We start from the raw sequence: 25,530 nt of genomic DNA, 5'->3' as shown, positions 1-25,530 counted from the left end.
CATTTCTGGGCGGCTCTAATCCACCCCCGGTACTTTGCCACTGTGGAGCTTACCAACTACCTTAGTGACTTCCATCAGGGAAATGGACTCTGACAGTCCAAAAGCCTCAGGCCCTGACTTGTAAGGGAGACATATCACTCGGGTTTAAGAGTTCTTCAGAGTGCTCCTTCCACCTCCCGACAATGTCCTCATCAGAGGTCAGAGTTTCTCCACTCCTGCTAAGCACAGCCTGAGTGAAACTCCTCCGACCCCTTCTGAGCTGCCAGATGGTTCTCCAGAACCTCTTTGAAGCTGACCAATAGTCGTTTTCCATGGCCTCTTCAAACTCCTCCCATGCCCAGGATTTTGCTTCTGCAACCGTAGCCGCTGCTGCCTTTTTCACCTGCCGGTACCTGTCTGCTGAGTCAGGAGTCCACAGAGCCAACCAGGCCCTAAAGGCCTCCTTCTTCAGCTTGACGGCTTCCCTCACCACCAGTGTTCACCAGCGGGTTCTCGGGTTGCCGTCCTGGCTGGCACCAACAAGCTTTTGGCCACAGCTGTGCCTGGCTGCTTCCACAATGGAGGTTTTGAACAGGGTCCATTCATACTCCATTTCCCCTACCTCCTCCGGGACATGGGAGAAGCTCTCCCGGAGGTGCGCGTTCAAATCATTCCTAACAAGGTCCTCTGACAGTTGTTCCCAGCACATCCTCATTAAACGCTTGGGCCTACCGGGTCTATCCATCAGTTTTCCCCGCCATCTGATCCAACTCACCACCAGATAGTGATCAGTTGACAGCTCAGCACCTCTCTTCACCCGAGTGTTCAGAACATGTGGCCTCAAGTCAGAAGAAACGACTACAAAGTCGATCATTGACATTTGTCCCAAGGAGCTCTGGTACCAAGTACACTTATGAGCATCCTTGTGTTCAAACATGGTGTTTGTTATGGACAAACCATGACTAGCACAGAAGTCCAATAACATTTCACCATTCGGGTTCAGATTGGGAAGAACGGCTTGCCCAATCACCCCCCACCGGATTTCCCAGTCATTGCCAACGTGCCCCAGCACTATGGAGTGTGTAGGTGGGGCCCTGTCCAGAACCCCACCCACCTTCTCCAAGAAGGCCGAATACTCTGAATTGCCGTTTGGTGCATTAGCACACACAACAGTCAAAGTTTTCCTCTCTGCGACCCTAAGTCGCATTGAGGTGACCCTCTCGTCCACCAAGGCAAACTGCAACTGTATGGCAGCCAGCCAGGGGCTTGTGAGTATCCCCACACCCGCCCGGCGCCTCTCACCTCAGGCAACTCCTGAGTAGGAGAGGGACCACCCCATATCAAGGAGTTTGGTTCTAGAGCCAACACTGTGAGTGGAGGTGAGCCCAACTATATCTAGTTGGTATTTCTCAACCTCCCGCACCAGTTTCGGCTCCTTCCCCCCCAAGTGAGGTGACATTCCACGTACCAAGAGCCAGTTTCCGTCATGAGGGGGTACGACGCCATGCGCCACCCCGCTGCCAGGTATACATTGCACGCGACCCCCATGTTGGACCTTGCAAGTGGTGGGCTCACATGGCCCCCCTCACGATGCCTTTTCGGGCTGAGCCGACCAGGCTACGTGGGCTGCCCAGCCACCAGGCGCTCGCCTAGGAATACTACCCCCAGGTCTGGCTCCAGGGGTAGGTCCCGGTGACCCTATTCCGGCAGGGTAAACAATCTCCTGTTTACGTCTTCCATGGAGGTTTTTGGATCGTGTTAGTCTGGATCTATGGGGGGTACAGTGGCGCAGTGGGTTGGACCGGGTCCTGCTCTCCAGTGGGTCTGGGGTGCCTTGCGACGGACTGGCATCCCGTCCTGGGTGTGTCCCCTCCCCCTCTGGCCTTATGCCCTGTGTTGCCAGGTAGGCTTCGGCTCCCCGCGACCCCGTATGGGACGAGCGGTTCAGAAAGAAAGTGTTAGTCTGGATCTTCACTCCAGACCTGTTCGCCTTGGGAGACCCTACCAGGAGCATAGTGCTCCGGACGACATAGCTCTGGAGATCCCTAGATCATGCAAGCCCTTCTGCCACGCCAAGGCCCCGATCCAGGAAGGGTAAAAAGAATTAATAACCATAAATATTAAACCATGCATTTATAAATTGATACCTAAGGCTAAAACAGCATGTGTGAGAACTCCTACACCTGACATTCATTCATTTAGCTGATGTTTTTCTCTAAAGCAACTTACAATGTTAAGCTACTTACAGTTGTTTACCCATTTATACAGCAGGGTAATTTTACAGGAGCATTTTAGGGTAAGTACCTTTCTCACAGCTCCTACAGCCAGAGGTGAGAGTCAAACCTGTGACCTTTGGGTCTAACAGCAGCAGCTCTAACCTCTTCTACATTACCAGCTGTCCCCCTGTCAACTGGCCTGTAGGAATAAAACTGGTGAGCCCTCCCCTTTATCAGGATGGGCCATTAAGGCTGGCAAAACTAAAGTGACACTCCACCTTTCTTTTATAATTCACTTTTTTTATGCCACAGCTACCTTCCATTCTATACACTGACCACATGGATCACGTACTGTTAAGGTCTTAGTTGTCTAAGCAATGGTTTTGGTTTACACATTATTTTAAAAATAAGCAGTGAATAGAAACATGTGTCGTGCGACCAAATAATTGAACTAAAGAATCTGTTCCCAAAGGTAATATAAGATTTATAGGTTATATAGCATATAATGTTGCGTGTTAATTTTTTGCATAACATACAAATCACCGTCACCATGCTGATACACATTATTAACCTTTATTTCACCGATTCCTTTGTCTGTGGTGTCTTACACTGCTGTGTAAGCACCTTTAATCAATAAAAAAAAATCAAAGATTCATTTATCAAATGCACAACAATACAGCATACAGCAGTGGTTGCTGGCAATGAAATGTCTTCTTTCCACAAGCTGTAGGGGGGGATAAAAAAGGTAACGACATACATTAAGATTGCAAATTTTTTTAACTTATTTGTGAAATACAAAACAATAGGAATTGGGTAACACTAATAACTATTAAGTGAAACTATTTAACGAAAACCAGATGAGTTGTTAAATTTGGATGCCGTTTGACCATTCAGGAGTCTAACCACCAGGAAATAAAAGCTATCTCACAGTCTGTTTGATTTTGATTTGATACATTGGAAACGTTTGCCGGACAGCAGGAGAGAAAATAACGTGTGACCAGGATGACTGGGGTCCTTGAGGATAGCCCTAGCCTTCTTAAGGCATCTGGCTGTATAGGTGTCCTGGATGTTTGGAAGCTCACAGGCAGTGATGAGCTGTGCCAACTTCACCACCCTCTGCAGTTCTTTATGATGCTGGGCTGAGCAGCTCCTATACCAGGCAGTGATGCTGCTAGTCAGAATGCTCTCTCAATTGTGCACATGTAGAAATTGGCCTGGATATGTGATGGCACGCCAGACTTCTTCAGCCTACAGAGAAGGAATAGGCGCTTCCATGCTGTTTTGATCACGGTGTTAGTGTGGTGGGCCCAGGATAAGTCAATACAATGAATACAGTCTTTACAATGATTTACAGCATCAATGTATCATTACTGGGTTAGCACTGACTCAGGGTACAACAGGAGGAGTGGAATTTGAACCTTCTCGTTCCAAAGTGAAAAGATGCACTCTGTACACTGTACCACCTGCTTGCCAACATAAAGGAAACTAATAAGTATTATTAATATTTACAGTCACAGGGACCTGCAATTAATCATTAGTGGTCACTAGTCCACCTTCCTTTTCTAAAACAAACTTTGCTTTTTGCGATTGGGTGAAATGTCTTTAATGCAGAACTAAACATCATAAGGAATATTTCAGTCCGCTTCCATTGTCTTCTTTTTTTCTTTTTTTTTTTTTTTTTTTGCTTCTCCCAGCGCCTGTTCTTTGCGATCCACAAACACCCACGTTTCCCGGAGTTACCTGCATGTGTGCAGTGTGCTCATCATGTAAGAAAGTTCCAACCCGGACTCTAGGTGGTGCATCCTGGGAAATAAACCAACATGGGGATTGGATCCAAGTCGCACCATGCAGCACTAACACCATGATGACTGACTGAGCGAGGCACGGGGACAATAATAACAATCATCACCCACTAATCTGATATTAGGAGCGAGCGTGCCGATCGGCCCTGAGCCTCGTCGCTGAGCCTGGCGCCCTTTTCCCGGTACCCGCACCGAGAATGTGAGTGCTCGCGCTCGGCTGCGCGGTCGTGTGCGTGCGTGCTTTAGGAAGGTCGATCGGGGGAAGCGCGTCGCCCGACATCTCCGCCGGGGGATGGACAGGAATTACCCGGTTTCCAGCTTCGCGGAGCCGCTGGCTTCTGCAGCGCAGACCGCAGCCTGGGCCTACGAGCGGGGCGCCGGCAGCGCGAAGCCCAGGTAAGAGACGGCGGAGAGGGCCGCTATCGCCCGGGAAAGCCCGCGGGTGGAGGAGGAGCAGGAGGCCTGCACCCGCTAAGCCATTTACTGCGGGTTCGTGTGATTTCGCAGCGCTGCGGAGGCTTCCTTCCCACAGACTTTTAGGTGTGTGAGAGAGGAGCGAACAAGTCGTTTGCTCGCAGAAGGAAATGGTGGACCCAAAGCAGCAGCGGCACTCATCCAGCACACACTCCCTCACACACACGGACTCGGAGCAGACACGTCCGTTCGCCAGTGTTGCAATTTAATTGCCATAGAAAACGGATCGAGTCCAGTGTGTCCCAGAAATATGTAGGAGACTGAAAGATGCCTGTTTCGATGCGTTCGAGTGAAAGAAAGAAATTGAGGGGGGGAAAAAAACTCCCTTAGTTACTGACCGCACTCGACCAGCACATCGTTAAATGATGATAAAATAATAATAAACGAGTTGTTTTGGAGCACACGGACGGACGGAGTGTGTAACTCGCACCTGGATTCTGGAACAGAAAAAGACGTGTTTCAATATTTTCGTGAGGTGACGTGTCGGCGCCTTTTTTCTAATACCCGTGATTCTTGGAACAGATGTTGTATTTTATTTAGTAGTGTTCTTATTCACTTTTACAGCTTTCTTGTGCGAATAAAGGAACTGTACACACGCTATAAAAGTGCCCTTTTCGTGAATAATTGCATACGTTTTCTGTGGGGGGGGGGGACGACGACAGATAATGAGTGAAGAGCTGTTCTCTCTGGGATGTGTTACTGCACACGGTGTCATTTCCTAGGTGGTGTGTGTACAAACTAAGAACACTTTGAGTTTTAACGCAGCCTTTTCGGCTGTGTTGTGGTGAAAATGCAGTGAACCTAGTGAGTACAACCTTATCTTGCCAAGACGACCTGCATTTGCCCTCAGACTGGCACATCACAGCAAAGCAGCCCTACAACTTTGCTGTGTGTGATGTGCCAGTCTGAGGGCAAATGCAGGTCATCCACTGTTTACCGCTGTAAATACCACCACTGTAGGATGTGTGTCATTGCGTCTCTACTGTACTTACAGCGATTAGGCCCTGATCATTTCTGGGAAGATGAACAAAAGAGGCCCAGTTGTTTGCTGGTCCCATCTATAAGAAGAGAAAGGTTGATGGCTGAGGAAACGCTTGGAACCTGGATTATTATCATTGTTGTTATGCTGCTTTGTACACTGTTAATCATAATACTTAGATGTATTTGGAATTTCCTTCCTTGCGCTCAAGTGATTCGGTTCCAGTCATAGTGACCCCCGCTTCTTTGTCTGTGACTAAAGTTCGAGATGTGAAGTTTGTTCCTCAAGGCTCAGTACTAGGGCCTCCGCTGTTTAGTGCATACATGTTCTCGCTCGGTCAGATATTTATATTACGTGGTTTTGTTATTTTTATGGCAGTGATTCACAGATCTACATCCATAGTAGACCTGTGATGCTGTCTCGGCACTATCAAAATGCAGCTTTGATATTTAAATGCTGGATGGCTCAAAACTTCCTACATCTAAACAGTGACAAGACTGAGGTTGTGCTTCTTGGACCCCCTCATCGCTCCATCAATTCATAGGATAGATTTATTTGACCCTTGCCTCATGTTTAAAATACATGTGCAGAATGTTGTTAAAGCCAGTTTTTTTTTTTTTTTTTTTTTTAAACACCTTAAAAACATTGCCAGACTGTTCCACATGTTCTCTTCCTGTTGCCCAAAAAGCTTAACACAGTCGTCTTTTTTAGTGAATTGACTGTAATGTCCTCCATTGCGGAGCCGTCCGATATACCTGACGCTCCAGCACGTTCACGTTTCAGCAGCTCGAACGCTGACCGAGCGCAATGGTAGTGACCGCATCGCACCTGTGTTAGAATCCCAGCCCTGGCTTCCTGTAAGGTTTCTAGTTGACTTCAAAATCCTCCTGCTTTCCCGTAAAGCTCTACATGGCCAGACTGTTGACTCGTCTCTGCCTCTCTGTCCTAAGTCCAATGGTCTCTTCTCCATCTCGTAGTCTTCTTTTGTTTCTTTCTTTACCCTTTTCCCTTTGTATGTTTTGCTGTAATTTTTGTCTTATTGTGTTTTTTTAATCTTGTTGTTTTCTCTTGTGATCTCTTATGTTGACATTCATTGTAAATTTCTTCTTGTGTTAATCTACCCTATATATCCCTTTCCCCTGTAACACGCTTTGAGAAGCTGCTTTTGAAGGTGCTATATTAAATAGTTATTGTCATCATCATTAGGTTTTCTTGCATAGCTGAAACATTTGTCCAAGGTGGCCTAGGATGTTAGGTAATCAAATTAACAGTGGACTGATACAGCTGGGTATTCTTACTGTACAAATTCAGGTTGAGTACCTTGATCAAGGGATTTGATCTGAGGACCTTTGTATTGCAAGATGACAGCCTAAACTACTATAAAACCTGCAGGATCAATGGAGAAACTTATTAATTAATGAAAATGAGGGAAAACAAAGTCTGTTAAAGACACTGGCTGGTCACCTGAAGGTTTCTAGTTCAATTCCCAGAAGGGCCCTGCTGTTGTGGTAAATTGCTTTAGCAGATTTAGTTGGACAGTGTAAAATTGAAAACTTCCAAATTGAAGTTCCATCCATTTTTGGTTCTGTTCTATCCGGAGACAGTCACAGGAAGCATGAGGCACAAAACAAGATGCATCACTGGGCACTCGTTCACCTGAAACATCTTTTTGAACTGTGGAAGGATACCCACATGAACATTAGAGGAACATGCAAGGGCTGCGCAGACTGAGCTGTTTTCAAGCCCACATCCCAGAAGCTGTGAAGCACCAGTGGTATCCACTAAGCCACTATGCAGGATTATTCTTAATTTGAGCCTCTAAGGTACATCCAGGTGTGCCACAGTGTGTGTTTGTATTTATTCTAGTATAAAATGAAATGTGGTTTATTGCTATATGGAAAATGTGCAGTTATTATTTATTTGGCTTTATTGATCTTTTCGGTCTCACTTTACAAAAATAATCGGGCGTGCGTGCATAACCCCTCCACAACACTCAAGTGTTGCAAAGTCCTCAAATTGCAGTAAATCCAGACTGAGATCCATGCATGGTAAGGTAATTCTGTGCGAAACTTGATTCTGTATTTAGCATTTATTTGTTCACCAGGGGAAAGGTGTCATCTTGGGAGAATCTGAAATGAATATGAGTCTGCATTCAACACACTTGCATACGTCATTGTTCAGGGACCTGACTTCAGCGATGCTGTTTCACAACTGCCACATTGTTTGTATTCTTGCTTGACAGGAGCTAATTCCTTTAAAGGTGCACGTTATTTGTGGATATAGAAAGGTCAACCTTTTTCCAGTTTTTTAGAGAACTGCAATAAACAGTGAATTGAGAAGTTTACAGAAAGTCAGCCCCTTGGTTTCATTACAGGTCAGTTGTTTTTGGTTCCTTGCCTTTTTTTAGGCCATGTTTGCATGACTGGTTGTGGTATTTAATATAGATCTTATTAGGAAATCAATTGAGGGCAAATTAAACTAGTGAAATCCACAGCTCATGTAGTTCTTCATATAACTACAATTCAGCACCATACGAGAGCTGCTGTTGCTGGGTCTTTATTAAGTATTTGAACAGTTTGTACAATCTTAGCGTAGTATAGGGCAGTTATGCAGTGTTTACTTAAGGGTGGAGGGTTGTGTTTTTAGGCTTAGCTGAATGTGTCGTATGTCCTTGTTTTTGGGTGTAGTTTTTGTTGTAAAATGTTGCATTTGAAACAGATGTACTGAGTTAGTATTATACTGATACATGTAAAATTTGCTGGAAATGATCAAAATCAGAAGAACATAGGAACTTTTCAACCAGTTTCTATGGTGGAGGAGTTGTTGCCATTTTCTTATAAAGAGACAATGGTTCAGACTGTCACAAAAATCGTAGTTATACATTTTCTTTAATAAATTAATATACATTTGGTTACAAATGCTCACTTTAATTTGTCCTCTGTTTAAGTAGACTAATAGAAAGTCTGTCACCAATATTTCCTTTGCATTCCTGTAAATATCTACCTGTACTTGTGCCATCCCCACATGTTCTCTTCTTACTTTACTGTGTTAAAATTAAATAGGAAGTTTATAGTGGGAATTATGAGCGGAATCAATAATTTGAGGAGCTTTTTTTTCAAGTTTCAAACAGCAGGTAGTGTAGGGCTCAAACCCTTTGACTTGTAAACTGATGGTTGAAGGACTAAGAAAGGAGCCAATGTACTAAAACGGAAGGAGTAACTTAGTAAAATACCAAGCTGCGTTTGTGTTTGAAATTTTAATTTGCTTCAAATAGCATCATATGAGCAATATTTAAGATCATTATATGATTTTGGGCGTTCAGTAAAATTTTCCCTAACATTTATTGCTGTGCGAGCTCTTCTTGTGTGTTATGACATTTAGTGGAAACTCAATGTTCAGAGAGAAGATCTTGCAGAGATGTTGGTGGGGTAAAACCTGTTTCAGGACATGGATGGAAACCAATAAACATAAGATTCATATGGGGCTGGCTTGTTGTGTGAGCTTAAAGTACTGAAGATGAAACTGAAGGACCTTAAACTTGTATATACATACTGTATATTCTGTATTGAACAGTTCTCGGATGCATTTATCTCTTTATCATCCATCCATGAGCAAAACCACTTTTCTGATGCAGTGGTCCACAGGCTACCTCAGAAGCATAGAGCATGAGGCTGGGCACACCATGGTCAAACACAGAGCAATCACACACATGCACTCTTTGACATATATATACACATTTACAAATTCACCAGAAACACCCATGTTTTGACTGTGGGAGGAAACCCTTGCGAACACAGAGTACCTGCAGACTCCACACAGATAGGGCCAGACTTGAATGCGCAGCCCAGGAACCATGAGGCACCAGCACAACCCGTTGCGCCACCATGCCACTCATAACATTGGTATGTATTGCATAATTCATATATGCTGGAGTAATATAGCTTTAGCAGTTCTTTTCTGGCTCACTTTTCAGTGTGTGAGGTGTTGAAGGTGTTGTGGCACTGAGGACAGAGTCATTCTAGGCACGTCAAGTGGCCTAATCTTTACTCTCAAGATTTTCATGAATATCTGTGTATCTTGTGTTTTTAAATCAACTAACCCAGACATTAGACCAAAGCATTAGACCAAAATGTGCAGCCCTTTGTTTGAGTATTATTTGACAGTGTGGAAGTGGCCTTTTCAGTTTCAATCTGGCTCAGAGAAAGGTCTTGATTCCTTAAAACAGATCTTATGAATACCTCTGTTGTAATTTATTAGCATATAACTGTTAGATACAGTCTTCTAATTAATCCTCTCCCTTGGGTGGTTGATATTTACACCCAGGCAGATATTTTTGTTCCTTAAATTCCTTACAGTTTGAGTGATTATAGCCTCTTCTGTTTATGTTGTTTATTGACATGAAACTGTGTGGGTTGTTGTTTGAAATGGCTTATATTTTATGTAAACTGGAAAAAGACCTGAGATCAGAACTAATGACAGTCCAGTCCTCAGTATACATGATGTTTGATGTACATAAAATACATAAGTTCTCTGGTGCCATGTTCCTGCACAAAATTAAGCTTTTGGAATTCTTCATTATGTGTGTCATATTTTTTGAAGTTGTCGTGTTTTAGAGATCTAATAGAATTCCTCAGATGCAATACATTTACATGAAAAAAATTTAATGATACATCATTTGTTCTTGCTTTTAGAAATAATCAGTCCAGCTATGTGGAACTAAAACAGGACAGCACTTTTACTAAAAGTAAATGGCTTTAACACTCATTGTGTGAAGTTGGTGTAAACCTTCTTTCTTTATTTAGAAATGTCTTTGTAGTAGTATAAGCAGTTAATAAATAAAACAAAAATTTACTGTGATGAAAATAAGTTCTGTTTCATTTGCTTTTTTTTGTCAATTAATCATTTGTTAGTACTATTCATGTATCACACTGTGTAACAGCTACTGTACAAATTGTACTGTATTAAAATGTGTATTGAATTTTGTGTTATAAATGTCACACTAATTTCAAAATAAAATGTTTATAGATATTCTTGAGAATTATAGTAAAAAGTAAAGAATGAAAATTGGTAAGTATTTACTGTCTTAGTATGAACAACATAAACTGAGCAATGTGTGTTCTGTTTTCTTGAGATTACATTATAGTGTAATTGGGGTGCACCTTTGATTTGGAATCCTCTTGCCTTCAGTTTCTTGAGGGGAGAAAACAAAAACTGATTTTGGCAAGTCTCACAACGGAAGCAGCAGAACAAATCAGCGAGGTTGTCACAAAGAGTTAGGAACTGCCTGTGTAACTTAATTTTGAAGTTTTTAGGAGGCAAAAGTTTGAGAGGGTCATAAAAAGCTTTGGCATACTTTGAATCTTCCCTGGAGCACAGTTAATTCCACTGTGAAATAATGGGAACAATATGGCACAATCCAGACACCACTAAGATTTGGTGATTCATATGAACTCCTGAATGAGAAGAGCATTTGAGTGAAATGACCAAGCAGTTGCAGAGCTGGTTGTCTGCAGTAGGAAGTACTGTCCATAAATTAGCAGTATGGTCTTCTACACAGCACAGATTTGGTCTCTTTGGGAGAGCAGTTAGGGGGAAGTCAGCATTAATGTTACACCTGAAGTTTGCCAGTAAGCATACGATCAATAGAAGATGCAAAGTTTCTCTCAGGTGATTTTATGCTTAACAAATGGGGGTCATAATGGCACACCTGGGTTGTGCGTTCAGACGTGGGTTGGAATCCAGCACTCTCTCTGTGGCGTTTTCGTGTTCCTCCTGTGTTTTGGGGTTTTTTGCATTATCCAAAGACATGTTTTAGGTGAATTTGTGACTCTTAACCGAGTATGGTGTGAGTGCGTGTGCTGCATTGCTGTGTATTGTGGATAGATACTTGCAAGTAGCTTACGATGGTGTATCTAGTATTATAGGTTGCCTTGGACAAAGGTATCGGTTAAATACAAATGAATAATAAGTGTTAATCACCCAGGTGTTACAAGAAAGTCAGTGTTTTGGAACAGCCTGAATTTGAATTCCATAAAAATCTATGGTCGACAAAAAAATTGCAGTCCACTGATGATGATTATTCTGAAGATCACCCTGGTGAAAATAGACGACAATCCATCCATCTATCCATTGTCAACAACTGCTTGTCCCAAGCAGGGTCGCGGCGAGCCAGAGCCTTACCTGGCAACAAAAGCCGCAAGGTCAGAGGGGGAAGGGACACATCCAGGATGGGATGCCAATCTGTCGCAAGGCACCCCAAGCAGAGCTCAAACTCCAGACCCACCACGCAGCAGGCACTGGCTGAACCCGCCACGCCACCGTTCCCCCGGGACAAAAATTCTAAAAGCTAAATTTCCAAAGCTCATATACAAATACCCTGAAAGACTCAGAGTTGTAATTGTGAAAGGTCTGCAAGATTCACAAAGTATAAACTTGGAGGTTGAGGCCGAGTGACTGCATTTGTAAATTTCGAGCACCCTTCGTTTTGCAAAATGTTGTTGGGTTTTCAAAAATATCATAAAGATGTTCAATTTATTGATGGTGAAGGGGCAAGTTTCCATGTAAAACAACAAATGAAAAAGTTGAAACATACTTAACAGGAAATTGTAAACTGAATGTTGTTCCAGGAAGGGCTCAGCAGTGGTACCCTTGAGTAATATGTTTCTTCAGTAAAATATCCAGCAGTGTAAAGGGAAAGAACTTGGCTTGAAACAAAAACATTGACTAAGCAATTAAATAAATAATTTCAGTTACAAAGTCCAGTAAGAAAATGTTTTGCACCAGTGTTACTAGCTTGTGTATACATATCTAAAAATGGCAGTTGCGGTTTGTTTTTATCTGTGGTCAGAATTTAGTACTAATCCTGTAAAGGTATGTATAGGAATTTAATGATTCTGCCTTCTCTGCAGCTTGAACTATGGAGCCACACATCCAGATTCGGATCTTGTCCACCGCCAGACCTACGCATCCACTCCTCAGCTTCCCTCATACGCTACTACCCATCACCCCATAGGTAAAGTGAAGAAAAAGGTAGATTTATGTATACTGCAAGATCTCATTGCTATTGGCCTATACGTGTGTACCCGGCAGTGATGGAGTACGTTGTTTCTCACCTCCAGGGCTGCCTGGAATCTTTGATACTGGTTTGCATGCTGCTGGCAATAACACTACTGAAACATCAGTCATGAGCTTCCTTTCTGCCATTGACTCCCGTACTGGACAGGCTGGACCTGCGACTGCTTCCCTTCTCCCTCAGTTCAGGACACCATCATGGCAGACAGGTAGGGTGGGGACAGTTGGCTTTATGAGTATGTCTACCTGAGTCTTTGTTCACATTTATCTTTGTCCTCTTCTGCCTTTGTGTGTCAGTCCAAGATGGATTTGGGTGTGTGTGTTTGCTCTTCCAGGCCAATAATATCTTTTTCTCTTTCTATCAGGCACAAATTCGACATCTACTACCGAACTGTTTGTTGCTGGAGCCCTCCCTTCATCTGGAACGTTTCCCACACCTGCAGCTCTCCCCACCTATCAGCACCCCAACACGTTTTCCGCTCGGAGTTTTGCCACCACCCCCTCCCTAGCAGTTCAGGATACCACGTTTAGCACATCCACAAATGGTTTGCTGTCTCCCCATGACCCCTTGCTGCAAATTAAGTCAGGTGGCCAAGGTACAGTGCCCTCTACCCTGACTTATGACCGCCTTGGCACCCCGGCATTGAGTGTTGGCCTTCCTCCACAGTCCTCCACATATCGCTCTGCCCAGGAGTCAGCCCCTCACCTGCTGCAGCCTCAGTTCAGCCTGCTGCCCTCAGCCCTGGGTGGACCTCAGCAAACCCCACAGCCTTACAGCGCCTCTGTCTTCACTGGCTCAATAGAGAGAGCACTTCAGCGGGAATGTAGTGTGATTAAGCACCATCAGCGGCCTTCCAGTACTCCATCAGTTCAGGCACAGCTGCAAAGCAGCACCCAGCATTCCTTGCAGGGGTATCTAGCCAACGAAAGCGAGGCCTCATTTCAGGACCCCTCGCAGCAGCCGGCTGTCCCCTGCAGCCCCTCAGGAGATAATACTCAGGTGAGCAGTGGTGGACTACAACAGAAAACATCTCAAGCCACACTGGAGCAAACTCAGGCTTATTCCTCCTCCATCCCCTCACCCAGATTTTCGCCAGTGTCCAGTGCAAAAACCAGTGACTCTTCTTCCAAAAAGAATCACCTTCCTCCCGAAGTCACTAAGTCTCACAGCACCTCCCCTGATCAACAGATTCAAAGCTACCCCTCACCTGCCCCAAAGCAGAACACTGTCATTGCCAGTCAGTCACAGACTTACAAATCTGCCCAGTTGCCCAGTCTGATGTCTGTCAGTCCCTCGCAGAACTATGTTACGTCACAAAGCCTGCCAAGCAGCATCAGCCATCCACAGCTGTATTCTTCCAGTCAGTCAGAGAAGTTGCCTTCTTTGTATAAGACTCCTACTTCTTTTACTGGCCAATCAAGTAGTGTATCCCCTGCGAGCCAGGCTCTTGTTTACTCTTCCAGTCAGCAACAGGGCCTTTCTTCAACAGCACATAGAGAGGACTATGGGGTTCAAGGGCAGGTACTGTGCCCAGGGAACCCCTCCCAGAGCTATTCCTCCAGCCACTCTCAGGATATGCCAACTGTGAGTTATTCTGCTCAGTCCCAGGATCTAGCAACGGTCAGCCCCTCTCATAGCTATGGTTCAGGACAATCTTCTACTCTGACATCACAGTCCCTCTCCTTCTCTGCCACTCGTGCCCACAGTTTGCCAACGCTGCAGCAAGCCGAGGACTACATACTTACACACCCTTCCTCTGATAGTAAGACAGAAAACACATTGTCACCACAGCCTCAGAAGTATGGGAATCCAGTGCATTCGCCTCCTTTTTCCTCGAACCCTCATTCACAAGCCTTACAGAATAACAGGTCTTCAACTGACTTAAAGCCATCTTATGGCAGAAATAAAACGGGATCTGATACATATGTTGCCACAAAACAGGAAAGTGGTGAGTTTTCTGTGCAGGATTTGCAGACCTTACAGCAGACCTCCCTGGAGGCTTCAGCTCAGACACTCGTGGGTGGTGACATGGGAGCACAGCACCATGTTGTGTATGTTGTCTCCAAAATGGATGATCGCTACAACTCGCAAAGTGTGATCCGGAGTAGCTTGCGTCCTGAGGACCAGATTGCAGGCATGTCACTTTCTGAATCCAAAAAGAATGAAAGAATAGATTCTTTGAGCCATCATGGGCAGCATGTATTGAGTGCAAACAGTCAAGTAGACCTAGAGTCAAAGAGGAACTCTCCACAAATGCAGTCTTCCCACTTAACCATGAGCTCAGAGGAGCTTAAGCAGCACCCTCTCCAATACAAAGATCTTGAGTTTCGACCACAGACCCTTCACAATGAATCCATAGGCGTACAGCACGGTCAGATTCAGGCTACACCTCAAACACAGTTTATTCGGCTCCCCAGTGCCCAAGTTCTGCTGGAGCCCCAAAAAGACCTACAGATGATCCTACTGCAGCAGCCGCTTGTAACCCCAAACATGGACCCATCCAAGGTTTCAAATCAGATGCAGCAGGTGCCGGTGCAATACCTTCAAATTGAAGATCAAATTGTTAGCACCAACAGTGGACAGAGCCAGCAACAGATGACTCTTCCTCAGAACTCTGATATCCTGAAAATGGATCTCTCAGATTCATCGAAGTTGCTCCATCAGCATCTCATTCCGAAAGAAAACTTCAGCCAAGTGAATCATGATGGAAAGCATCACTTTGCCCTCAGCTCCATCTGTTTTCCTGACTCTATGCTCCTTGGGGATGAGAGGAACATCCTGTCCAATGTAGATGACATCTTAGCTGCCACTGCTGCTGCCTGTGGAGTCACTCCTCAGGATTTTGTGAAAGCCACCTCATCTGAAGGAGAGATGCAATCACTAGCAAGCCCAGCTGATTCAAAAGGCCCCTTCCAATTGGTAGAGGCCAGACACATATCCCCCAGTTTCTCCTCTCCGCATTCAGTTGTTGCCAACACTCAAACTGTGACAATGTCACAGAATGGTGGACAGTTGGTTTCAGGCATCCATTTGTTGCCTAAAGGGGGTCTTCAGGGTCATCAAGAACTTGAGTTGTTAAATTCGCATGGACAGGCAGGACTGACAACATCCGTTTCCTCTGCTGTGAGTGAACGGATGGTGATCCCTACTCAAAAGCCAAGAAACAGTAGCCACAATTCAGTGGAGAACAGGGAGGTATCAGAGGAGCACACAGTGAACCACAGAAATGGGGTGGACTTTAACCCAAGTGGGAAAAGAAATAAGGGTGCCACCACTGAAAATGACTTCAACCTAGCTAGCAAGGACACCAATCCCATTGGACTTGCGAGCAAAACCAAGTTGTCTGCGGGAAAGGGGCAGGCTCAGAGTATAGAATTAAAGAATTCTGAAATGGAGAATGCCATAGATTCTCCCAACAATGGTTGCCCTAAGAAGAAGGCCAAATCCAAGGGATCCACAAAGGCAGTGGGTGAGGAGGAGAATAGTCATCCAAAGCCTCTGAAGCGCAGCAGCCAAGGGAAGCGACAGAACTCCCGTGGGAATGACACAAACTCACCGTCTACCTCTGACAGCTGCTATGATGGCTACCAGCAGCAAGAGAGGATGCGGCAGAAAATCAGAGAGGTTGAGGAAAAACAGCCAGAAGTGAAAACTGGATTCATTGGATCCTTTTTAGATTTCCTTAAGTCTGGGCCCAAACAACAGTTCTCTTCTCCACCTATAAGAATGCCAAATCGCTCCAGGAAGTCGTCGTCGTCTTCCTCCAGACGCCCTTCTTGTCCTCTGCCCTTGCCTTCTAGACCCCAGCCTCCAGCTGTTCCACTGATATCACTGGAATCTAGCAGCTCTAGTCCATCTAAGCGGCTGGATGATGAACTTAACAGGAACCTGGAGACCTTGCCATCTTTTTCCTCTGATGAGGATGATTCTATGGGAAAGAATCAGGATCTTCAGAAGAGCATCAATTCAGCACTTTTTTCACTAGATGAAACTGCAGATAAGAACAAAAAATCAGGTAAGAAAGGGAATTTTGTGCTTCTGATACTTTTTTTGATGTTAGAGGTTATACTGGCTTCAGACTTAAGCTCATTTTGATACTCTTTTTAAGCACTCATCATACATTCATGTACTGATGCTGATGCCTTTTTCTTTTTTTTCCAAGGCACTTTAAAATGTTACTGTATATTGTCATGTTTTATGGAATGATTAAATCTTGTTTAATCCCCACCTTCCTACTTGCACAATTTCCAAGTGGCTGAGAAGAAAATTTCAGGTGCCACTGTAAAACCAGAGAACTCCCCCGGTATGTCTCTCCCAGTACACGTGGCACAAGATCAACCACCTGCTGCAACTGCAGAGCCTTCTCTGCAGGATTTCCTAAAAGACGTCCCGCTGGACCAGCTTGCAGTGCAGCTGACATCTGTGGCCATTGAAGGGCTGACAGACGAAGACCTGTCGGATAGCGGAGGGGAGGGAATGTACCGTGAACGAGATGAGTTTGTTGTCAAAATTGAGGACATTGAATGCCTGAAGGTACTTTGAAACAATGTTGCTTTCACTCTGCAGTTCTGAAATGTTTGAAACCGTGTTGGAGATCCACATTTCACTGATACACGTTGGGTAACTTGGGTGTTTTCTCAGCACAGACCTAGTCAGTAGTATTCTGCACTCGCAACTTTACATGGGATTTACAAATGGCTAATTCTCACTGATGTCCTTGTCCAGTCATTTAACTTCCAAGCATCTTGCGTTTGAACAGATGACACTTAAAGCTGGACGAGAGCCCCCCGCTATATGGAAGGTTCAAAAAGCCTTGCTGCAAAAGTTTGTGCCAGAGCTAAGGGATGGAACCAGAGTGTTTTCAGCCACCAATAGTGTAAGTACAAGAATGTATTGGTATTTACATTTATCTATTTAGTAGATGCTTTTCTCCAAAGTGACTTCCAATGAACTCTGTGTAGTGTTATCAGCCCACAGACCTTATTCACCAAGGGGACTTGCACTGTTAGACACACTTCGTACAATGGGTCACTCATCCATACGTCAGTGGAACACACTCTTGTCACTCACGCACGTGAAGTGGTACTAGAAAATGGTCTCCGGGTGCCATGGAGAGTTAAGAGGGCAGTTAAGAGACAGAGATGGATTATTCAGCTGCAGGTCCTGGAGGCCAAGTTAAGAAGGTTTTCAACCTGTGTTTGCACTGTGAAATAAAAGGCCACCTCACACTTTTCTGAGGCCCTCTAGGAGATCTAAGAAAAGGTCCTTTCAGACAAAAATATTATTGACCACTTAATATTTACCAGAAATTGTACTGACTGAAGTGAGAACGGCACACAACACTTGAATGTGTGCATCAGCACTACTGCTGAGGTAGTTTTGTTTTTAGGTAAAAATTGAGCTGTATATTTGAAATGTATAATACAGATTGAAATATGGTCATCAGTATAGTTATTGGACTGAATTTAAGTAAAAATATCAGTCTGTCAGTTTTTGTTAACCACTTGTCCTAATCTGGTTCACGCTGAGTTGGAGCTTATCCTGGAAGCATTTTGTGCAAGGTGGCGAGGGGGTTGGGGAGGTTATTCCCCTGGGAAGCACACCAATCCATTGTAGGGTAGCTGCACGCACGCACACACGCACGCACACATGCAATCACTCACTCATTCACACTCTACAGGCAATTTAAAGACACCAATTCACCTGATCTACATGTTTTTGGGCTGTGGGAAGAAAGCGGAACGTCCACTGGAAACCCAAGCAGACACTGAGTGGGGATCAAACCCACGTTCTCTCGCGCTAACCAGGCACTGTGCCACCATACCATCAAAGTAAAAATATATTTATACAATAAACTTGTCTGCAGTCTAATGCCATCAAAATCCCCCCCCGATCTAAGTGACTATATTAAAACTAATTTAAAATGACTAAAAATAAGTTGTCACCACAAATAACATCAATCATTGTTGAGTTATCCGTCCTATGAACATGTACAACATTCTTTGTCTTGTGATTGATGAGACACTCAGGAACACCAGATATAAGCTTGTGTTTTGAGGCCAGCAGCTAGCATAGTGGTTAGAGACAATTCCTGTGGACTTGGAAGTTCTATGATTAAATTCCACCTCCTATTATAATGCTTGAAAAAGATACTTATTCTAAATTGCTCCAGTAGAAACTACTCAGGTGTGTAAATGGTTAAATAATTGTAGGTAGTTTAGTTAAGTCACTTTGTAGCTGCTAATCTCCGATGGGGGGGGGAATGAGACAGAGGGGTTAATTATCATTATTATTGCTTTTATTGTCATATAGTTTTACATTGCTGAAATGCAGAGTGTAACTGAGTGTAAAACTCAGTTTTTGAGCAAGTTTTATAGACATGGAATCGAAAGTTAGCAATGCTCATGCACTTTTGGGAAGCGATCACATGGGGCGAGTATGATGCTCATGCACAGAAGCAAGTATGCATACAAATGGTTGATTAAAAAGATAGGTGTGGGTGGTGGGGGTGTGTGGTGATTCCTGCTCCCCCCCCCCGGATGCATAATTTAGCAAAAAAAAAAATCATAATTTCCATACTCAGTGCTGAAAATAGGAAGGGTTGGCAGCTATGGGGTATCAGCTAAATGAAGAAATCTAATCCTAAATGAGATGTGAACACAGGAAGTTAGTTGAACTAATGAATTCTCACGCTAATGTTCTGTTTGTTCAAACTGTATGGACATCTGTTATCGGAGCAAGGAGAAACAAACAAGAAAATGGAATTAAAAGTGAATTCCATTTTGCATCTTCAAAAATTCATAACTTATCCTTTTAGTGAACTGCAGGTGTGTGGAATTTCCATGCACTGCCAATGATGACCCATTAATAACTTGGATTGCTTATAAACTTAACTGCATGCTCTGTATGCCAAAATTGAACATGTGGCATGCACCGCAGATTTTCTGTTATTTCAAGAATGGCATTGCACTGGCAGAACACAGTGAGGGTCTCTTGGGGATTTCCTCTTTCTTTTGTGCCTAGGGATGACCCAGGGGTAAGAGTTCAAAGAATGAGTAGATGCATTTGTGAAAGTGTACTTGAACCACCTCCAGAGTTAAATGGACCCCTCTCTGGACTCTTGTTCATAACTGTGGAGTAGTTAAAGCTCTGCAACTCTTGCTCCTCTGAGGTTGTAGAATCAATTATTGAGCCACTGTCAGTATGTAAATTATGATGGTGATTAATCAGTCACATCCAGGAATTGGTTACTTTACCAGTGCATTTTTTTTGTTGGAATATTAATTTTTTTTTCTTGTAGTATTTAGGCTACTTTGGTGATGCAAAGACCATGTACAGACGAGTCTATGTGAAGTTCATCGATACTGTGAACAAGAGAGAGTATGTGCGCGTCTGCAGCAGGAAGCCAAGGTGTAAGCCAATGCACTCCATGAGGTACTTATTTCCATGTAAACTCCGCAAAGATGCTTTTCTTCAAAACACTTTCATTTCAGGAGATTAACGAATGTAATTAAAAATTTGATCATCATGCCCAGCTTGTCTAGATATGTTGGGTTTTTAAACATTTTTTTGTGCATTTTATTTTTTTCAGCCTGAAAGATTCTTTTGGTTGTGTAAGATTTTGTCTGTTCAGTGGTTTGAGCTGCTTTTCCACCTAAGGAGAATGATCTTCTTCACAATTATCAGCTTGGATTCAAGATTGACTGTTCCACCCAGACTGTCCTCCTGGCAGTGTCAGAAGCGCTCCAGTCAGCCAGAAGAGCATCCTCATTCTACTTGATTTCTCTGCAATATTCAGCACTGTCACCCTTCTGCTTTCCTTTCTTCAAAATCCTGGAATCAAAACAATACTGAAATGGTCCTTCCTATCAGGTAGATCTTGCCACCTGGTTTGGTGCAGCTCCTCATATTCCCTTCGGTGTCTGTCGACTCTTGTTCAGCAAGTGCTGGGCCCTCTAATGTTTTAATCTACACCACTTCCCTTAGTTCTGTCATCTCCTCTCCCAGGTCTTCCTGTTACTGCCATGCTGATGAAACCCAGCTCCTCTTCTCTTTACCTCCTGCTGCTACAAACGTATTCTCACGTATCGCAGCTTGCCTCTCAGACCTCTTTACTTGGATGACTGATTGCCATCTACAGCCCAACATCTGCATGACTGAGGTCCTTCACCTCCCAGCTTGTCTGCCCACCTCACAGGAACTCCTTATCAAACTGGCCAAATTGTTCATTTCGTCCAGTACATTGGTTAAGAATCTTGGAGTAACAATTGACTAAATTTTACTTCTCTCAACACATCAAAGCCTGAACCCACTCCTGCAGATACATCCTACATAACATCCACAGGAATTACCATCAGCTGGCATAGTGATATCCTGCCTGGCCTACTACAGCTTCCTCCTGTCAGGTCTTCCAGACTTCGCCATCAAAACATTCCAAGTAATACGGAATTCTGCTAAAAAAATTTGTGTTTGACCTGCCAAGGCATTCCTGTGTCTCCTCTCAAGTTCAAGACTGGTTATGACCTATAAAACTTGCAGTGAATCTTCTCCTCCATAACCTGCAGGACGTGATCACTCAGTACACCCCAACCATTTTGCTACGCTGTTCCAGCTCTGGGTACTTGGTGGTCTTGTACCCAGGAGGTCCAAAATCAAAATCTCTAAAGGTTCTCAGTTCTGTCGTGGAATTTAAATTTTTGTGGAAGGTGTGTAATTATCTGCTTCATGAACTCCTAATACATGATCTGTTTTTAAAAAATTGCTTTCCATAAATTCTGTATACAGCTCTTTGTTTAATGTGTGCCTTCAAAAAACAGTGGTATTGGACTAATTGTCTATACTTTGTGAATCACATCTCTAGCTGTCCGTTAGTGAAATGCACTTTTGTTTACTCAGTTGTACGTTGCTTTGGAGAAAAGCATCTGCCAAATCAATATGAAGGATTTTGACTTCTTGTATTTCTGTTTTCCAGGGGTTCACAGGCTAAAGCTCTACTGGGCCACAAGGTGGTGTCTAGTTCAGGGGTTGTCCTGCCTGTGCAAAAACCTGTGGCTAGTAGGCCATCCTTCAAACCCAAAGCCAAGCAGGCCAAGGCCAGAGTGGAGCCACCACCCAAGAAAAGGAAAAAGTGGAAGGAAGAGTTGTCATCCTCTCCCTCTGAATCATCGCCAGAGGCCGTGAGTGAAGACGATGGTGAGAAAACGGCTCCATGGACATAGCTACGCTGTTAATAAACCAAGAACAAAGCCCTTTGATAAAGAAGATATTACAACAATCTTTGTCCTATGAAGACTTTTTATTTTTGCTCCAAGTTCTTAATGTTTTACCTTAATTTTATTCTAATCTTCTCTTGGGTTGATGTCCCAGAGTTCACTCCTCCAGTCCCCTTCGCCTCGCGCTTCCTCAACACAAGGACAATGAAGGAGACCTTCAAGAGCTTTGTGGAGCTGTTGATTAGCTTGGCCCTAGATCCTGATGTGATGGACACACTGGAGAGGGAAAATGGTCAGTGTCTGAAGTGAACTGACTTATTGTCGTGGTCCTGCGATGGAAAAACATGAAAATGCGCTTATACAATTTTCCATTACTTAAAACCTGCCAGTATTTTAATCAGACTTCACATTTTCCCATATACAGCCACCAATACCATTACTTTTATGTATATATGTTTTATATACATTTGTCTCTATAATACTAGTGCTATATATATATATATAAAATCTGTTTTTCAAGCAGAACCAAATATGGCACATTTTAAATCACATTCTTACATGCTTTTAGGTGTCAGTGATTCAGAGAGAGGAAACATTGTGTTTGTTGAAGTAGCTGATCTGTGACTGTGAACCTGGGGAAGCTTTTTCAGACCCCCTATCCTGAATCACATGGCCAGTTTTGGGTCCTTTCCCTCACTGAAGTAATTACCTTGATTCCATCTAGATGAGCTTCTGCTGCCACATGTGAAGAAGGTGGATGGGATGATCACAGACAACAGGAGAAGGCTGCTGCCCAAACTGCGCATGGGTCAGCTCTTCAAGGTGTGTTTCGGTGCTGCCACATCTTCATCTGGCACTCTGTAGCTTTCCTTTGATTGCCTCAGGTTGAATATAATTTAATGGTGGTTTTTTTTTTTTTTCCTTTTTTTTTCATTACAAGTTTATGTATTGGACCTGTCACTAGAAGGCATTTTTACATTAAATTTTCACTTGCAGTGAATTAGCATTGTTTAGCTTTAAGCAACATGTGCCATGCTATGACCGTTTTTTTAAATTGTTTGTAAACACAAAATGTGCTTTTCATTTTTCACTGGTGTGCTCCAGAATGCACTGGACATCTTCCCAGAGTTCTCGCTGGTGACTGAACTGAAAAAGGATGGAGAAACGCCAGCCTTTAAAGTGCGATTAGGTGGAAAAGCCTACAACAAGAAAACCATGAGGCCTTCTAAAGTCACCAGCAAATTACCACTGGTAAAAATGTGATATCTTCTTGGTAGACTTTGACCGAAAACGTGACATTCCAGTGTTTAGACATCTAATGTAAATATAGACCAAAAGAAATTGCAAGCTGAAGATTGTTAAATATTTGTGTGTGTAACTCTAGATTATGACTAAAACCTTGGACTCTTAATTGTACCCAGTATGGGAGAATATGGTTCGAACTGCTGCCGTCGACTCGAAGGGCCCTGGTTCAAATGCTATCTACTGCTGTAGTACACTTTTGAAAGGTACTAATCCTGAGCTGCTCCAGTAAAAATTAGCCAGCTGTATAAGTCAGAAAATACTCTGAAGTCACTTTGGAGAAAAATGTGATCTAAAGGAATAAATATAAATGGAAGTGGCTTCGTTAATGAGTTACCCTGAATGTGTAAGCAGTTACAAGATTTAACCACTGGGTGGCAGCCGTGTCACTATCTATCAATCACCGCTGGAACAGAAACAGGAAGCAGCCAAGGGGGGCCAGTCAATGTGCTGCTTGTGCAAATGCTCTGCATCACTATGAACATTCAGTTCCTCTGTTTGAAAGCACATTTGTATTGTAGTATTGGTTTTCCCCAATGATTCCCAGTGAATCCTTCATGCAGCGCTTCATATGAAACAGGAACTGCCTGCTTTTGTATGTATGGTCTATAAGGAGTGTTTGCTCTTTCCACACCTACAGGAATACACAGTGGAAAAGGAGAAGACGCAGTGGATATCACTTTATCATTCACTCCAGCACTACAAGTACCATACGTATCTGATGTGCAAAGACGAGGTGAGGAAAGCATTTTTCTCCCCCCCTCAGACCTCTGACAGCGTACCACAGTTCATGCACCCCCCAAGAAGACATTATGTACACCGGTTATCCCAGAGACCCAGTATTTGTCCCTGCAGCACAGTTGGTGTGCCTGTGTGTGGTGTTGGTTGGAGTGCCTTTTGATCAGACTGGTCCACTAGTGCTGTAGTGCACTTACATGTTCTTTATTTTCTGTCTGTCTCTCTCTCCAGATTGCGTCTCTCCAGACAGGGGGGCGGGACTTGGGCCAGGAGGAGACGGTTCAGCTGTGCATGCGGGATGGCCACTGGGTTGAGAGCCTCTTTGAGAAGTTCGGCCACCTGCTTACACAGGTGCAGCAGACCTGCTTGTAGCTGGAGAGGAAACGGCCAGAGAGACTCAGACAAAGGCACTTCTGAATTCTTTAAGCATTGTTAAAGCACTAATGGACACGTGGTGAAGGCCTACACCTGGGTTGGTGTGTTGCTGTCAGGGCGATGAGTATGTTTGGCTCAGTGGTGGGCACAGTAAATTGAACAGAAGCTTGAAATTGTCAAAGTAGAGCAACTTCAGACACATAGATGGTTATTATATGTTAGTTTTTTTTTTTTTTTTCCCTTCATTTTGAGTCTTGACAGATCAAGCATAGAAGTCTACACTATCAGTTAATGAACTTTTTTTGCATATTTTGTTTCTCATCACTATGTATTGCCACTGTGACAATGATTATGATGATGAGGAGGTGAGTGTGTAGATATATACTGTATGTCTATGTTTGTTTGCATACACACATATATGTTGTATGGAAAAACATCCATTCCTACAATGGAGTGCCAAATTTATGTAGAATATTGTATATTATGTAAAGAGAAGTTTTGTCAGTATATTCTTAAAGAAATTTACAAACGGTAATATAGATATCTACCTTTTGTGCTTCAAAACTCCTTTGATTATATAACACTGGTTATAAGTCTGAAAATGGAGTTGGTGCAATTCTAATACTGCTTTTGGTGATGTATTTTTATTGTAATGAAATGCAATTACCTAAACTATTTTCTCTATTTGAGTAAAAAAAACAAATCCTTTATACTTTAAAAAATGTACATTTTATTCACTAATAGGTGTATTTTTCACAGGAGAAAATATTGTGGTCCAGTTTGTTCAATGTACCTTTGTAATACACTTTTATTGTTTTCCAGAAAAGAATACCCTATACATTTATATGTTGATTTCCTATTGTATACTATATATCACAAGATAATCTTTGTTATTAAAAAAACTGGCCTCAATTTTAACCAGAAAAAGCTTACAGTATTGACTTAGTTTTGCTTTTCAAGTGTAGCTTTGTTACATGCTGCAGTTATTTTCTGATACGTGAAAATAAATTTCCTACTAAACAAGACAGCTGCGCCCTTATTTGTTCCTTCATTTTTGTCCCAAGTGCGATGAAGATGCTGCTAAAAAGGGGCAAGAAAGAGAAGCTATGGTACCAAAGCTGCGTGAACCTTTGTTTTCCCACAGCAGTTTTCATGGTGACTTTTCTTACGTCACATCAGCATTTTTCGCATGTAATCTGTCCTTCGGTTTGTTTGCAAACGTCAGACCGCACATAATGACGTGTAGTTTACAGCACACAGTTATAGTGATATCTCATGTCTGTGTCATAGCGAAGGCTGGTGTGGTGCCTGCTTGATATGTTGCTTTTTGCTCTAATGCTCTTGCTGTCAGTTTGTGCAGATGTCATCTTCAGAGATTTCT

At 43.3% G+C, this 25,530-nt stretch overlaps 1 protein-coding gene across 3 annotated transcripts; it reads left to right on the top strand.

Annotated features, from left to right (window-relative positions):
• Positions 1-3,966: 3,966 nt before the first annotated feature.
• On the top strand, positions 3,967-24,675 carry qser1 (glutamine and serine rich 1). Of its 3 annotated transcripts, XM_018763877.2 has the most exons (13): positions 3,968-4,393; positions 12,359-12,462; positions 12,569-12,730; positions 12,887-16,537; positions 16,775-17,055; positions 17,282-17,398; positions 19,823-19,956; positions 21,494-21,714; positions 21,889-22,026; positions 22,459-22,556; positions 22,839-22,985; positions 23,677-23,772; positions 24,006-24,675. In XM_018763877.2, exons 1-13 carry the CDS (start codon positions 4,290-4,292, stop codon positions 24,144-24,146), a joined length of 5,394 nt encoding a protein of 1,797 aa, XP_018619393.1. In that variant the 5' UTR covers positions 3,968-4,289; the 3' UTR covers positions 24,147-24,675. The 3 variants fall into 3 exon arrangements, 2 of the variants coding, with proteins under 2 accessions (XP_018619396.1, XP_018619393.1); XR_001966616.1 differs by lacking the exons at positions 21,494-21,714; positions 21,889-22,026; positions 22,459-22,556; ... (1 more) ...; positions 23,677-23,772; positions 24,006-24,675 and adding exons at positions 20,114-20,959; positions 21,087-21,210 and having other exon boundaries at positions 3,967-4,393; XM_018763880.1 differs by lacking the exons at positions 21,494-21,714; positions 21,889-22,026; positions 22,459-22,556; ... (1 more) ...; positions 23,677-23,772; positions 24,006-24,675 and adding an exon at positions 20,114-21,211 and having other exon boundaries at positions 3,967-4,393.
• Positions 24,676-25,530: the final 855 nt, after the last annotated feature.

Source organism: Scleropages formosus, chromosome 11, assembly GCF_900964775.1.
Source record: "Scleropages formosus chromosome 11, fSclFor1.1, whole genome shotgun sequence".
Taxonomy (NCBI): Eukaryota; Metazoa; Chordata; class Actinopteri; order Osteoglossiformes; family Osteoglossidae; genus Scleropages; species Scleropages formosus.
Note: the sequence above shows the minus strand (reverse complement) of the source record. Positions and strands in the feature narration are given on the sequence as shown.

Bases quoted from the DNA above. Each gene is read 5' to 3' on its own strand.
- qser1 (XM_018763877.2), top strand. From the start codon at position 4,290: ATGGACAGGAATTACCCGGTTTCCAGCTTCGCGGAGCCGCTGGCTTCT. The intron at 17,056-17,281 runs GTACTTTGAAAC...GCGTTTGAACAG, and splicing joins AGGACATTGAATGCCTGAAG to ATGACACTTAAAGCTGGACG. The intron at 19,957-21,493 runs GTACTTATTTCC...TCTGTTTTCCAG, and splicing joins AAGCCAATGCACTCCATGAG to GGGTTCACAGGCTAAAGCTC.